The following is a 14,599-nucleotide window of genomic DNA, read 5'->3' on the forward strand; positions in this document are numbered from 1 at the left end:
TATGTACATCCTGGTGCTGGGTATGCTACAGATCCCAGAAGGCCTGAAGGTAGTGGGGAGAGAGACGGAGTAGGGTTGGATTTCATCTCACATGCACTGCTGCCGAGGAGACATGGTCAGAGCAAAACAACAGAGGGTTTCGTGAGGGGGGATCCTGCTGCAAACCCCACAAGAGATAGGAGGTAGTGTGTGGGGTGTGTAAACCCCAATACACCAGCTCATTTTTAACTCTGGTTCTTGGACTTCTACACATTGGTCTACTTAGATGTTTACTGTGAGAGTTAATGTGCAAGCTGTGAGGGCAATGACAGTATAGTTATCCAAAACTTTCAAACCAATAACACAACAAGTATTGTATTGTATAGTTTGATGGTTACAAAATACTAGACATTAGATATGGCCTATGCCTGTTTGATTTTGTGAGCTGATCTCATATCCTGATAAGTATAGATTCTCGATATAGGTTAATTTCTTATCTCCGATAAAGTATATACAGTTGAAGTCGGAAGTTTATCTACACTTAGGTTGGATCTTTAAAACTAGTTTTTCAACCACTCCACTAATTTGGTGTTAACAACTATAGTTTTGGCAAGTCGGTTAGGACATCTACTGTGTGGCATGTGGCATGTGCAGTAATTTTCCAACAATTGTTTACAGAAAATATTTCACTTATAACTCATGTATCACAATTCCAGTGGGCAGAATTTACATACATAGTTGACTGTGCCTTTTAAACTACTTGGAAATTCCAGAAATGGATGTCATGACTTTAGAGCTTCTAATAGGCTAATTGACCTTTTACTCAGATTGGAGGTGTGTACCTGTGGATATTTCAAGAACTACCTTCAAAATCAGTGCCTCTTTGCTTGACAATCAGGGGGAATCAATAAAATCAGCCACGCTCAGAAAAAAGGATATATGACCTCCAACGTCTGGTTCATCTTGGGAGCAATTTCCAAACGCCTGAAGGTACCACAGTATCTGTACAAACAGTACAAGTATAAACACCATGGGACCACGGAGCCGTCTACGCTCAGAAGGAGACGCATTCTGTCTCCTAGAGATGGAGTACTTGTGTGAAAAGTGCAAACTCAATCCCAGAACAACAGCAAAGGATATTGTGAAGATGCTGGAGGAACGATGTACAAAATATCTATATCCACAGTAAACGAGTCCTATATCGACAACCTGAGAGAGCGCTCAGCATGAGAGAAGCCACTGCTCCCACCGCCATAAATAAAAGCCAGACTAAGGTTTGCAACTGTCACAATGGGGACAAGTTCTACTTTTGGAGAAATGTCCTCTGGTTGTATGAAACAAAAATAGAACTGTTTGCGCATAATGACCACTGTATGATTTGGATGAAAAGTGGGGGCTTGCAAGCCAAAGAACACCATCTCAACATGAAGCACGGGGGGTGGCAGAGCTCATGTTGTTGGGGGTGCTTTGCTGAGGGAACTGTGCACTTCCACAAAAATGGATCATGAGTCGGGGAAGATTATGTGGCTATATTGATAAGAACATTTCAAGATCATCACGGCAGAAGTTAAAGCTTGGTCGCAATGGGTCTTCCAATATGGCCAAGCTACATTCCACAAGTTGTGGCAAATGGCTTAAGGATCAACAAAGTCCAAGGGTTTGGAGTGGCCATCACAAAGCCTGACCTCAATCTCATAGACACATTTTGGGCTGGGCAGAACTGAAAAAGCATGTGCGAGCAAGGAGGCCAACAAACCTGACTCAGTTACACCAGCTCTGTCAGGAGGAATGGGACAAAATTCACCCAACATATTGTGGGAAGCTTGTGGAAGGCTACCCGAAACATTTGACCCAAGTTAAACAATTTAAAAGGCAATGCTACCAAATACTAATTGAGTGTATGTAAACTTTTGACCCACTGGGAATGCGATGAAAGAAATAAAAGCTGAAATAAATCACTCTACTATTATTATGACATTTCACATTCTTAAAATAAAGTGGTGATCCTAACTGACCTAAGACGGGGCATTTTTACTTGGATTAAATGTCAGGAATTGTGAAAAAACTGAGTTTAAACGTATTTAGCTAAGGTGTATGTAAACTTCCGAATTCGACTGTACATATCACAATATAGCACATTTTCTGTAAATTCAATGAATAAATAGTTTAATTAAAATGAACACATGTAAAGGCCTATTTCTTATTACATTTTGAATTATACTCAACAAATAAAAAGGTACTTACTCATATTTGATTATTTCTCCTTTTATTTAGAACCCTTGTACAAATTTTCAATTAAGCACTAACAAAATATAAAATATTAATGTATAAAATCTAAAAAGGTAAATAGAAAACACCTCAACTAAACTTGCAAAGAAAATAAATATATGCCTAAAATATATATTTTTGGGGGCTTGTCTGTTTTGCATGTCATTTTGGCATTAWTRCKTGTCACATATCAATTTGCATTTGGTACCTTGGGTCGAGTGTATGCGCCAACTCACGAAACTGTGTAAATTTGGGCCATGTCTTGCAGATGTAAGTTGTAACAGCAGCTGTTATCTCCTTCCATCTTCATGATTCTTTGCCATATGGTGTGCCGCGTTGCAAAAGCCTCTTGGAACGTCTGAGTCGGGGGTTTGTTTTGAGCACTCGACTGTACTTTTTGGGATCTCATCAATAGACACGCTCCGTACTGTTTCACGTAATTCTTGCATATGGTGTAAAAGAGGTTAGTGTGTTTGAGCCTGTTGTCGGGACCGGCTGCGGCAATTTTGCAGAGTCAGTTTCTTGTCCGTGTCAGACTCATACCCAAACACGTCCATGCAAACGAAGTCCCCTCTTTTGAGTACGAGCTCCGTGCCATCACTCTCCATGTTAGTTCGTGTTGCAAATTTCAGTGTGGAAGAACCAAAGCATCGTCCAATGAACGAAAAATATTGGCCGTGAAAGTTTGATTTGGGACACAACGAAATATAACATGAGCATAATATGGAAACGATAAGCTAACGTTTTCTATATCGTCACCAGACGTATAAATCATCATATCACCCAGCTCTATATGACAATTGCTAGTAAGATTCAAGTTGTGCAGGCTGAATATAATACCCTGAGGCCCCAGTGATAAAGGTCTGAGGGCACATGCCGTGCTACGCTTGGGCCATTGTACCGGTACTGAGCGCACCTCAGACACCGTAGGTGTGATGTGGGATGACTGTAAGTCTGGTTTCACCACCTCCAGGGGACAGGTCAGGATGGCTCCTACGTTCCTCGCCCAAACTATGAGAGATGGAGAGGGTGGAGAGAGAGAAACACAAGTGGGGAAGAAAAGAGGGATTTTCTGAGTGTGCAGCACAATATATCACTGCACTGCCGTCGAGAAATAGCAAAGCAGACAAACTGGCGTGGGCAGTGTGTGGGACTCCGGAAGGCTTGTGCGGAGGGGCCTTCGAGCTTTTGAGGTGTGGGGACGGAGAGGCTGTGGCGCAGTGGTGGGACCTCCGGAGCAAGCTTGTGGCAAGGTGTGGACTCGGAGAGCTGTGGGGCAGTGTGGGGACTCGGAGAGGCGTTGGTGGGGCAGTGTGGGGACTCGCGAGACGGCTTGGCAGTGTGGGGACCAGTCGTGGGCATGTGGCTCGGAGAGGCGTGTGGGGCAGTGTGGGTGACGAGATGGCTGTGGGCAGTGGTGGGGACTGGAGAGTCGTTGCGGCAGGTGGGGGACGCGGTCGGGATGGTGCTTTGAGCGGTGGACGAGCGCCTTGTGGGCAGGTGGGCCGGAGTAGTGGCAGGTGGACGAAGGCTTGGGCAGTGGGGGAACGGAAGAGGCTTGTGGAGCTGGTGGACTAGAGAGGCTGTGGGGAGCAGTGTGGGGACAGGAGAGCTGTGGAGGCCGTGTGGGACTAGGAGAGTTGGCGTGCTGGAGACAGAGAGCTTCTGGTATGGGTAAGGAAGTGTGAGCAGTGTGGACAGGAAGGCTTGTGGGAGCAGTGTGCGGACAGAGATGGCTAGGAGAGTGTGTGCGGGACTAGGAAAGAGGCTTGTGAGGCAGTGTGGGGACTAGGAGAGGTTGTGGAGCAGTGTGGGGACTAGAGAGCTTGTGGAGCAATGTGGGGACTAGGAGAGGCTTGTGAGCATGGTGGGACAGAGGCTTGGCTTTGGAGAGTCAGCACAGTAGTGCCCCGTCTTGGAAAAAACGTTCTCGTCTGGAATGTCATTGGCAGATAACAAACACTTTGTGCAAGTACCTTTAGTCACACCCTAATGTTGACCAATGCTTCCAAAAGCACCACAAACAAATAAAACTATAGTACATCCACAAATGTCTAGACTGCGAAGTCCTAGGCTCTTTATTAAGACTCATGAATCATCAGGTTAAGGATGACCCGGGCAAAATGAAGGGATTGTGAAAGAAAAAGCCTACATTCACAGCCTTGGGGGCGCAAATGGCACGTAGAAAGATTAATGTTTCATAACCTTAGCCTAGAATCTGTGGTATCATAAAATATTTAAAAATATTAAAAAAATGGAGGAATCTTTTCGCACCCCATAAATTACAGATATGGTGTTGATCATTAATCCATACTCTATTTGAGGAGATGGCCACATAAAAAGACAGAGGGAAGCACCCTGCTAAAATGCTTTGAGACGAACCGAATGTATGGCGACCCGCAGGTGACACAGTTACAGGGACAGGGACTAGCGACTAAACGGTCAACATCTTTTACGAGGAGGTTGAGCAGTGGCCTAGGTGGGGCTGACGATCCCGACATAACATAACATTACAGTTTATTAAAACATAGATTCAGCTAACCAAAGAATAGCCCTGCATTTACACATGGAGACATGTCCTTTAAATGCAGCTATCTTTGGGTTTGAAATCTGTTAAGCGAAAGTCGGACTTCCAGTCTGCCACCACTAGTCACAGATCAACTCATGGAAATGTGGATTTAGTTCGGGCTAGGAAGAAAACCAGCCGTATGATTAGGCTACTGCTCGCATAATAACAACAATAACCTCTATTCCTTCAGAATGGTTCACTCATAATAAGTGTGTGGGGGCTCTTGGCAAGTGGGTGGGTTATATCTTGCTGTTGGCCCTGTCTGGGGGTATAATCGGATGGGGCACAGTGTCTCCTGACCCTCCGTCTCAGCCTCCAGTATTTATGCCGGCAGTTTTATGTGTCGGGGGGGCTAGGGTCAGTCTGTTATATACTGGAGTATTCTCCTGTGTATCCGGTGTCCTGTGTGAATTAAGTATCGCTCTCTAACTCTTTCCGTCTCTCTGGGAGCTGAGCCCTAGGACCGATGCCTCAGTACTCTTGGCATGATGACTCCTTGCGTCCCCAGTCCACCTGGCCGTGCTGACCTGTTGCACCCTCGACAACCATCTGTGATTACTATTATTTGACCATGCTGGCATTTATGAACATCTTGCCATGTCTCTATTCTCCACCCGGCACAGCGTATATATGACCACACCAAAAACCACGAAGCCACAAACTAGCAAAGACGGCCACCTTCATAGCCTGGTTCTCTCTAGGTTTCTTCTAGTTTTGGCTTTCAAGGGAGTTTTTCTAGCTACTGTGGTTCTACACTGCATTGCTTTGCTGTTTCGGGTTTTAGGAGGGTTTCTGTACAGCACTTTGAGATGTCAGCTGATGTAAGAAGCTATATAAATAAATTTGATAGTATTGGTGTCAAGTCCCCATACGAGGGTCTTCCAACCCTCCCTGACATATTTCACAATTGGTTGTCTCAGCTGGAATTGGCCATGGACTTCTGGCAACAAAAATCTCAGAGAAAATTGCGAAAGTGGGTGAAGATTTGGCTGAAATGAAATATACAGCGGACACTCTCGACAACCAAGTTAAACGCCGAAGAAAGGATATCAACATTGGAGGACAAGAACACACAMCTAAACCACACTGTWGAAAAAATGGAGMCTGTGCACGAAAAACTGGAAGAATGACTTCAACACCAGGAAAATCTGAGAAAGTCGGAAAAATACACTTCGGAACAGAGGTGTTCCCGAAATCCACAAATTCGGTGGATTGTGTGAAAGACATTTTACGTAATCTATTTGAGGACACACAGGAGGATTTTAACAACATGACCATTGAGAGAACACATCGGACACTGACGACACCACGCCCCGGACCAGCCCCACGTAACCCCCGGCCTATCCTGGTGAAATTTTTACCATACACCAACAGGGAGAAGTTCCAGCTCAAAGCAAAATAACTCAGGACTTTTCGCTGCAAARGGACAAAGGTGGAGTTTTTCCCTGACTTTTCCAARGACAAGAGAAATGCGTTCACGGAGGTAAGACGTATGTGCATGAAAAGGAGACTAAAATACTCCTTGCAATACCCTGCCGTGTTCTGGGTTACTGTGAGAGGATCACTACGTCGTTCTTACAGACCCAAAGAAGGGTGTTGCGGACGTCAATGAGGCTGAATAATCTGACTAGTGTGGTAGGCTATGGAAAATCCACATGGGGGTGGTTCATCAGGGATGGACTACCATTTTTCCCTAAGCTGATAGRAMKTYCTATGTTGTAAGCAGTCTCACGGAGTGTTTATGCTGTGAATGTTGCCTACAATGTATCTTTCTGGTTTACAGTTGATATCATTATAGTACTAGATTGCGCAGGATTATAGTCCAAGCACATCATTCTGTTTTACGGTCATAGAAGGAATAAACATATCTATTCTTTTAAGTTTTCACTCGTATCATAACAGCAATAGCTGGGCTTATAGCTAGGCTTCAACAGCTAGGCTTCAACAGGCGTGTTTGGGCCATGCATGATGGGCACAACCCAAAGTGTACGTTTATTTTATCATTATTATGACCTATACAAGTCTCCCTTTGRTGTTTATTCTCTGCTTACATTGCTGCCTTATGGAATTAGACAGTTCATGAGAAAGGTAATAACTTCTCTGAGTATAAAGATCAGCCTGTCGTTAGGTTCAATGTTTTTTCTATGACATGTCATCGCTGTCGTTTCAAAATGTATATGGTCATGCCTATATTTGGCATTGGTAAAACGTTCTTATTCTGGATGGAGCGTCAGTGCTGGGAAGACCTCGGGACACTTCACACGGATGAAAGCCTGGTTTAGGGGGAGGGTGATTTCTGTATCTTGTGGGTTTGGGATATGTTTATGACATTTGTTCAATGGGAAGTTTAGTGTYCTATATGGGGTGCACTACCAGTCGTTCACTTTCKTTGATTCTCTAAGCATCGATTTAAAATATTCTAACAGWCGTCACGTTTTGGTAGTAGTATATTTACATTATAAATCGGGATTATAAATCAGGCCCCTGGTGCATTTTTTGATAAATCCAAAACTGTTACCAGGACCTCCAAAACTCAAGAAGCAATTTAAACACTGTGAGGATACTGGTCTTTATGATATGGAGACTGATCAATCCAACCACTTGTGATTACTCATTATTTTMGAATAGGCACAMTGTTTATTCACGCATCGACTATTTTCTGATCTCACACTCTCTCATAGATAAAGTGGGTGCTTGCAGTGTGGACACGATAACTATGACAGCTCATGCTCCCATTGATCTGACTGTTGGAATAGGAGAAGAGAAAAATGTTAATGTTGGTGAATGAACACCAGCCTCTTACATGACAAGGTGTTTTGTGAATTCCTTTGAGCCAGAACACACTACAAAACAGGCACATGTGCGAAACAGGTACATGCCTGGGAAGATTTTAAAGCATACATACGTGGAGTAATGATACAACAATCAGCTACTATTAAGAAATTAGATTAACAGAAAATGTATCAACTTGAAACAGAGCTCAAAACTCTGGAGAGGGAATATTGGTCCAATCCTAACAACATTTMTCTGGTAAACCTGACAMAAACTAAATAGGAGCTGAATACTTTATTCAGTAAAAAAGCRGAATATTTCCTGTTCAGGCTGAAGCAGAGATGGTAAGAATCAGGTGAAGGCAGGAAAACTGTTGGCCAGTATCCCATCCCATCCTGGGATACCCAGTGATTTCTATAAAAGGTTTGCAAAGCACCTTAGCAAAGAAATATTGAAAACATTTAACACATTGATTACAAAACATCTGGCTATGAGGGTGAATCATATCATTAAGAAAACCATAAATCCAGACCAGGTGGGATTTGTGAAAGGCAGAACTTCATCTGACAATCTTAAACGCCTATTGCATGTCATCTGGAAGGCAAAAGATTTGGATGCTTCAGTGGCAGCCTTATCCTTAGACGCAGAGAAAGCCTTTGATAGGGTGGGCTGGGACTACCTGCATTATACTATAAATACATTTGGATTTGGACTAGAGGTTGACCGATTCTGATTTTCCATCGCCGATACCGATAATTGGAGGACCAAAAAAAGCCGATATATATAAAATCTGCCGATTTAATCGCGCTATATATATATATATATACATACATACAGTGGGGCAAAAAAGTATTTAGTCAGCCACCAATTGTGCAAGTTCTCCCACTTAAAAAGATGAGGCCTGTAATTTTCATCATAGGTACACTTCAACTATGACAGTGCAATGTTTGAAGCACAGCGAAGAGCTGCTGGCAAATGCAGGAAAGTGCTGTTTGAATGAATGCTTACGAGCCTGCTGCTGCCTACCACCGCTCAGTCAGACTGCTCTATCAAATCATAGACTTAATTATATTACGAGCCTTAGGTCATTAATATGGTCAAATCCGGAAACTATCATTTCGAAAACAAAACGTTTATTCCTTCAGTGAAATGCGGAACCGTTCCGTATTTTATCTAACTGGTGGCATCCCTAAGTCTAAATATTGCTGTTACATTGCACAACCTTCAATGTTATGTCATAATTATGTACAATTCTGGAAAATTAATTACGGTCTTTGTTAGGAAGAAATGGTCGTCACACAGTTCGCAACGAGCCAGGCGGCCCAAACTGCTGCATATACCCTGACTCTGCTTGCACAGAACGCAAGAGAAGTGACACAATTTCCCTAGTTAAAAGAAATTCATGTTAGCAGGCAATATTAACTAAATATGCAGGTTTAAAAATATATACTTGTGTATTGTTTTAAAGAAAGGCATTGATGTTTATGGTTAGGTACACATTGGTGCAGCGACAGTGCTTTTTCAAATGCGCTTGTTAATCACCGTTTGGCGAAGTAGTCTATGTTTCAATGATAATTAACAGGCACCACATCGATTATATGCACGTAGGACAAGCTAGATAAACTAGTAAATATCATCAACCATGTGTAGTTAACTAGTGATTATGTTAAGATTTATTGTTTTTTAATAGATAAGTTTAATGCTAGCTAGCACTTCCGTGGCTCCTTGCTGCACTCGCTAACAGGTAGTCAGCCTGCACGCAGTCTCCTCGTTGAGTGCAATGTAATCGCCTAATTGGTGTCCAAAATGCCGATTACCGATTGTTATGAACACTTGAAATCGGCCTAATTAAACCGGCCATTCCGATTAATCGGTCGACCTCTAATTTGAACAGGGCTTTCAGAATATACTAAATGTATGTACAACCCAAATCCATAGTAGTCACTAATAGACTACGATCATTCCATTTTCAGTAGGCAGAGGCACGAAACAAGGTGACTGTTCTGCCTCTCCTATTTATTATAGCATTAGAACATTAGCCGAAGCAAAAAATTATGGACGTCAGATTCATAAGAGAGAAATATTCACCTCTGCTTCGTTATGGAACAACCCTAAACTGAAAAATGGGGGACACATGGTTTTCTGGAAAGATTTGTATATAAAGGGGATAAAGAACATCGGTTGTCCATATCATGAAAACTCATTAACTTTTTTGAAGAACTAAGGTCCAAGTAAGTATAATTAACAGAAACAAGACTTTGAGATTGTATGTTCAAGGTAGGCCAGAGTAACAACAAATTCTCTGTACATTCTGATATAAGTGTTAAGATGTACAGTTGAAGTCGGAAGTTCACATACACTAAGTTGACTGTGCCTTTTAAACTGCTTGGAAAATTCCAGAAAATGGATGTCATGGCTTTAGAAGCTTCTAATAGGCTAATTGACATCATTGAGTCAATTGGAGGTGTACGTGTGGATGCATTTCAAGGCCTACCTTCAAACTCAGTGTCTCTTTGCTTGACATCATGGGGAAATCAAAAGAAATCAGCCAAGACCGCAGAAAAATAATTGCAGACCTCCACAAGTCTGGTTCATCCTTGGGAGCAATTTACAAATGCCTGAAGGTACCACGTTCACCTGTACAAACAATAGTACGCAGGTATAAACACCATGGGACCACACAGCCGCCATAGCGCTCAGGAAGGAGACGTGTTCTGTCTCCTAGAGATGAATGTACTTTGGTGCGAAAGGTGCAAATCAATCCCAGAACAGCAGCAAAGGACCTTGTGAAGATGCTGGAGGAAACAGCTGCAAAAGTATCTATATCCACATTAAAACGAGTCCTATGTCGACATAACCTGAAAAGCCGCTCAGCAAGGAAGCAGCCACTGCTCCAAAACCGCCATAAAAAAGCCAGACTACGGTTTGCAACCGCACATGGGGACAAAGATTGTACCTTTTGGAGAAATGTTCTCTGGTCTGATGAAACAAAAATAGAACTGTTTGGCCATAATGGCCATAATTTCCTCCTTATGTTTGGAGGAAAAATGGGGAGGCTTGCAAGACAAAGAACACCATCCCAACCGTGAAGCATGGGAGTGGCAGCATCATGTTATGGGGGTGGTTTGCTGCCCGGAGGGACTGGTGCACTTCACAAAATAAATGGCATCATGAGGCAGGAAAATGATGTGGATATATTGAAGCAACATCTCAAGACATCAGGCAGGAAGTTAAAGCTTGGTCGCAAATGGGTCTTCCATATGGACAATGACCCCAAGCATACTTCCAAAGTTGGAAGCCAAAAATGGCTTAAGGACAACAAAGTCAAGGTATTGGAGTGGCCATCACAAAGCCCTGACCTCAATCCTATACAACATCTGTGGAAAAACTGAAAAAGTATGTGCGAGCAAGGAGGCCAACAAACCTGACTCAGTTACACCAGCACTGTCAGGAGGAATGGGACAAAATTCACCCAACTTATTGTGGGAAGCTTGTGGAAGGCTACCCGAAACATTTGACCCAAGTTAAACAATTTAAAGGCAATGCTATCAAATACTAATTGAGTGTATGTAAACTTCTGACCCACTGGGAATGTGATGCAAGCTGAAATAGAAGCTGAAATAAATCATTCTCTCTGCTATTATTCTGACATTTCACATTCTTAAAATAAAGTGGTGATCCTCCTAACTGACCTAAAACAGGGCATTTTTACTAGGATTAAACGTCAGGAATTGTGAAAAACGGAGTTTAAATGTATTTGGCTTAGGTGCATGTAAACTTCCGACCTCAAATGTAAATTTGCAAAGGATTCTCAAATACCGCAGGGCTTATATATAGCCATTATATATAGCCACCTTATAGGTGGTTTTAATGGAACTTGTAAGGGCTTGAAGGCCGTATGGGAAAAAGACCTGGAGATAATTTTAGAGAGGAGGAATGAGAGATGCCTGGTTCAAACTGATTCAATTTAAAGTGTTCAATAGGATTTACTGGACTCTAACCACAACCAAAAGAGTCACATTGAGACACTGGAGGGAGAAGGACCCTCCCTCATATAAGGAATGGTACATAGACTTGGCAGAAACAGCTTCATATGAAAGATTGATTTATAAAATGTATTGTCAACTCAATAATTTTATTGATATCTGGGGACATTTTCTCTCAGCGATAGAAAGASAAAACAATGTGTAAAGGCCTGATAGACTACAGACATACAGAGATGACTGGTAGGGGCAGGGATTTTTGTTTTGTTTATTTCGTTTTTCCTTTTGTTATAATAGTTATGCATGAGGGGGTGAAAAATTATAAGAGAGTTTCCTCGTTTTTATTGTRTGTGTGGTGCCGGTCGGGGATTTGGACACACCATTCAAATGAGTGGGTGGGTGACTCCAGGCTTTTGACTGGTACTGTATATTAATGTCTGCCAATTTATTGTTCAGTGATAAATGTAATTCAATTGCATTGTTATATCGTGAAAACAAAAAACGTTTAAAAAAAATAAAATAATAATTGGCCATGTGCCTTTGTTTACAAGAATTAAGGAGCGCTCTTGCTCTGTATTGATCCATCTTGTCCTTTTTCCATGAGTCTGTGAGTAACACATGCAGGAATGCTTCTTGCCCTGCAGCCTCAAGCTTGACATGCGCCTTCACACACACAACAGCGACCCAGCTGAAATGTGAGTCCTGAAATCTTCAACATAATCTTGAAAGCATCTCATCTGTTGTTTCACTCTATTGACCATATGAATGTGCATAGTAAGAGTCTGGATATTCTTTTTCTACAGCCCTTGCATGTTGCGGTTATTTATAAATAAAATCCTCACCTAGCCCTTGATTATGACTCTAAGTTCAAGTTCCATTACACATAAGAGTCATTGGAAGAGGGGTCTTCTGTATGTGGAAATTTTGTTAAGAGCCCTGGGGCTTGGTCTGAACAATAACACGCATCGCTTGTGGTACAGTTTGAGAAGCATAAGGATCTTATCTTTCATATCAAAGAGAAATACTTTTCTAAAAACAAAAGGTTGAATTGATACYTTTATAGGGTTTGTGTTCCCACACTACCATATCTCCATGTTACAGCGTGGCTTTACGGAAGACAGAAGGACCACCTGTGCTAATTCGCATGCTCCAAACACCTGGGTGTAACAGAAGAAGGCTGCCAGAAATGTGTTGTCACTGAAAAATACTTTTGGCTGCAACTGTGATAAAGCCGGTTAAAACAGTGAACAAGTAAGTGTGTATTTTGCATTTGTGGAATTATTTTGATGTGATATGAAAGTAGAGGGATTTAAGTTTTTAGAACCGTATGGCAATTTAGAATCAATTTACGTTTAGGTGGAGTATTTGGTTGTTTTGGCTGCCAAAGCAAGTCTACCTCTGAAAATAACATATACCTTGGACCTTAAGGTGTAATGGTAACGTTAGGCTCCTTATGAGCACATCTTGGTCTAGTCCTCATACCATCAGTCATTGCTCGCTTCAATGTGACACTGACAGTGTGGGCATCATGACTATTTACGATTACAACCTTGGGCTGTATATGTTTAATTGGAGAAGAGTTCCCCATCGGCTGCGGCAGTTCAGGTAATGTATAGCTAGCTGGCCATGGTACGACCTTAGTCGCCGCATCTTGATCAGATGCCACTATGAGATACAATACTTACACCTCAGTGAGAGAAACCGGATTGTTTACAGCTTACCACAATATTAGACGTCCTCTTTTGAGCGTTAATGGTGCATTAGTTGCACGAGTAGYTAAATAATTTGAGAGTAAGGGATGACAGGCAACGTTAAGATTAGCTGACGTTAGAATGTGAAATAAGGTCAAAACAATGGCATCCGAGCGCACGTGCTAAAACGAGTGTATCAGCGTGGGTTATGGCTAATAGTCGGACAATATATCAAGTTAGTATTTAGAGAATAGCAATAGAAAAACTCGTATACAATAAAACTTATACATAACGCCGCAAAATAAATGGTCCTACCAAAACCAGACAGGGTCAGTTATGACATTGAATTTAGCTAGCTAATATTAGCTAGTTAGCAAGCTAGCAAAACATCTGTTAAAGGCACATCATCAGGAAGGAGTCCAGACTAACAGCAACTAATAGATAACTAGCTAACTAGACATATTTGAATTGTATCGTTTGCTAGCTAGCTTCATATTCTATTCCATTATGTTAGATACTGTTACAGWGGACTGTATTACTAGCAAGCGATTATTCATGATACTCACCCTCCAGCAAACAGATGAACCAGGGTATCTCTCTGACTCATTCTGTCTCATATTCACAGGACCCGTACGCAGGGCACCACTTTGGGTTGGTAGAAGGGCTGACGACAAAGGAATTTGTAACTTATTGATCACTAGTCCAATGCACCGTGTTGTGGTGGAGGTCAGTTGCTAGCAAAAAMGAGTATATGTAACGTTAGCTTCCCWAGCTAATAGTTGCCTTCCCCCGATTAAAAACCTCGCGGTCTCGACAGTAACTTTGCGTCTCTTCTRTGTTAACAGGGATACTATTTTTCTAGTGAATAAATGAAAATCGTTGTGATATACTTATACCCCGACACATTCCTCGCCGTCAAGCCGTGCCACACTGAACGTTACAGCGACATGACAGAATGGTTTTCATCGAAAGGGAAGTCGCAAAACAAAGGCTGTGATTGGCGGATGTGTAGAWGTACGTCATTAAATCCCGCCCCGTAACTACCTTTTCACGTGATCAGACTTTGAATGGAAGCTTTGCAAGCTAGTGATACAGCAAGCTTAAATCAAATCGAATAACATTTTTATTGGTCACGAAGTATTTTGCAGATGTTATCGCAGGTGCAGCGAAATGCTTATGTTTCTAGTTCCAAAAGTGCAGCATACCTAACATACAAAACAATACACAGAAATCCAAAACATTGAAATAAAGATATTGTAATGATAAGAAATATCCGAACGAGTAATGTCAGAGTCTGGAATAAATATGTATTTGATGGTGTTAATTTCCGGTCACAA

The 14,599-nt window shown here is 42.0% G+C and overlaps 1 protein-coding gene across 2 annotated transcripts in view; it reads right to left on the bottom strand.

The window, feature by feature from the left end:
* Positions 1 to 14,233, bottom strand: part of LOC111982729 (solute carrier family 25 member 36-A) — a 44,364-nt gene extending 30,131 nt beyond the window's left edge. Inside the window, exons 1-2 of one of the 2 annotated variants that reach the window (XM_070434234.1) lie at positions 14,159 to 14,214; positions 13,829 to 13,926 (exon numbers count right to left, since the gene is read on the bottom strand). In XM_070434234.1, coding sequence (XP_070290335.1) covers positions 13,829 to 13,869 — 41 coding nt within the window. In that variant the 5' untranslated portion in view covers positions 13,870 to 13,926; positions 14,159 to 14,214. Of the gene's footprint in view, positions 1 to 13,828 lie in introns of both variants that reach the window. The other variant, XM_070434233.1, reaches the window with a different exon arrangement.
* Positions 14,234 to 14,599: the final 366 nt, after the last annotated feature.

Source organism: Salvelinus sp. IW2-2015, linkage group LG22, assembly GCF_002910315.2.
Source record: "Salvelinus sp. IW2-2015 linkage group LG22, ASM291031v2, whole genome shotgun sequence".
Lineage (NCBI taxonomy): Eukaryota > Metazoa > Chordata > Actinopteri > Salmoniformes > Salmonidae > Salvelinus > Salvelinus sp. IW2-2015.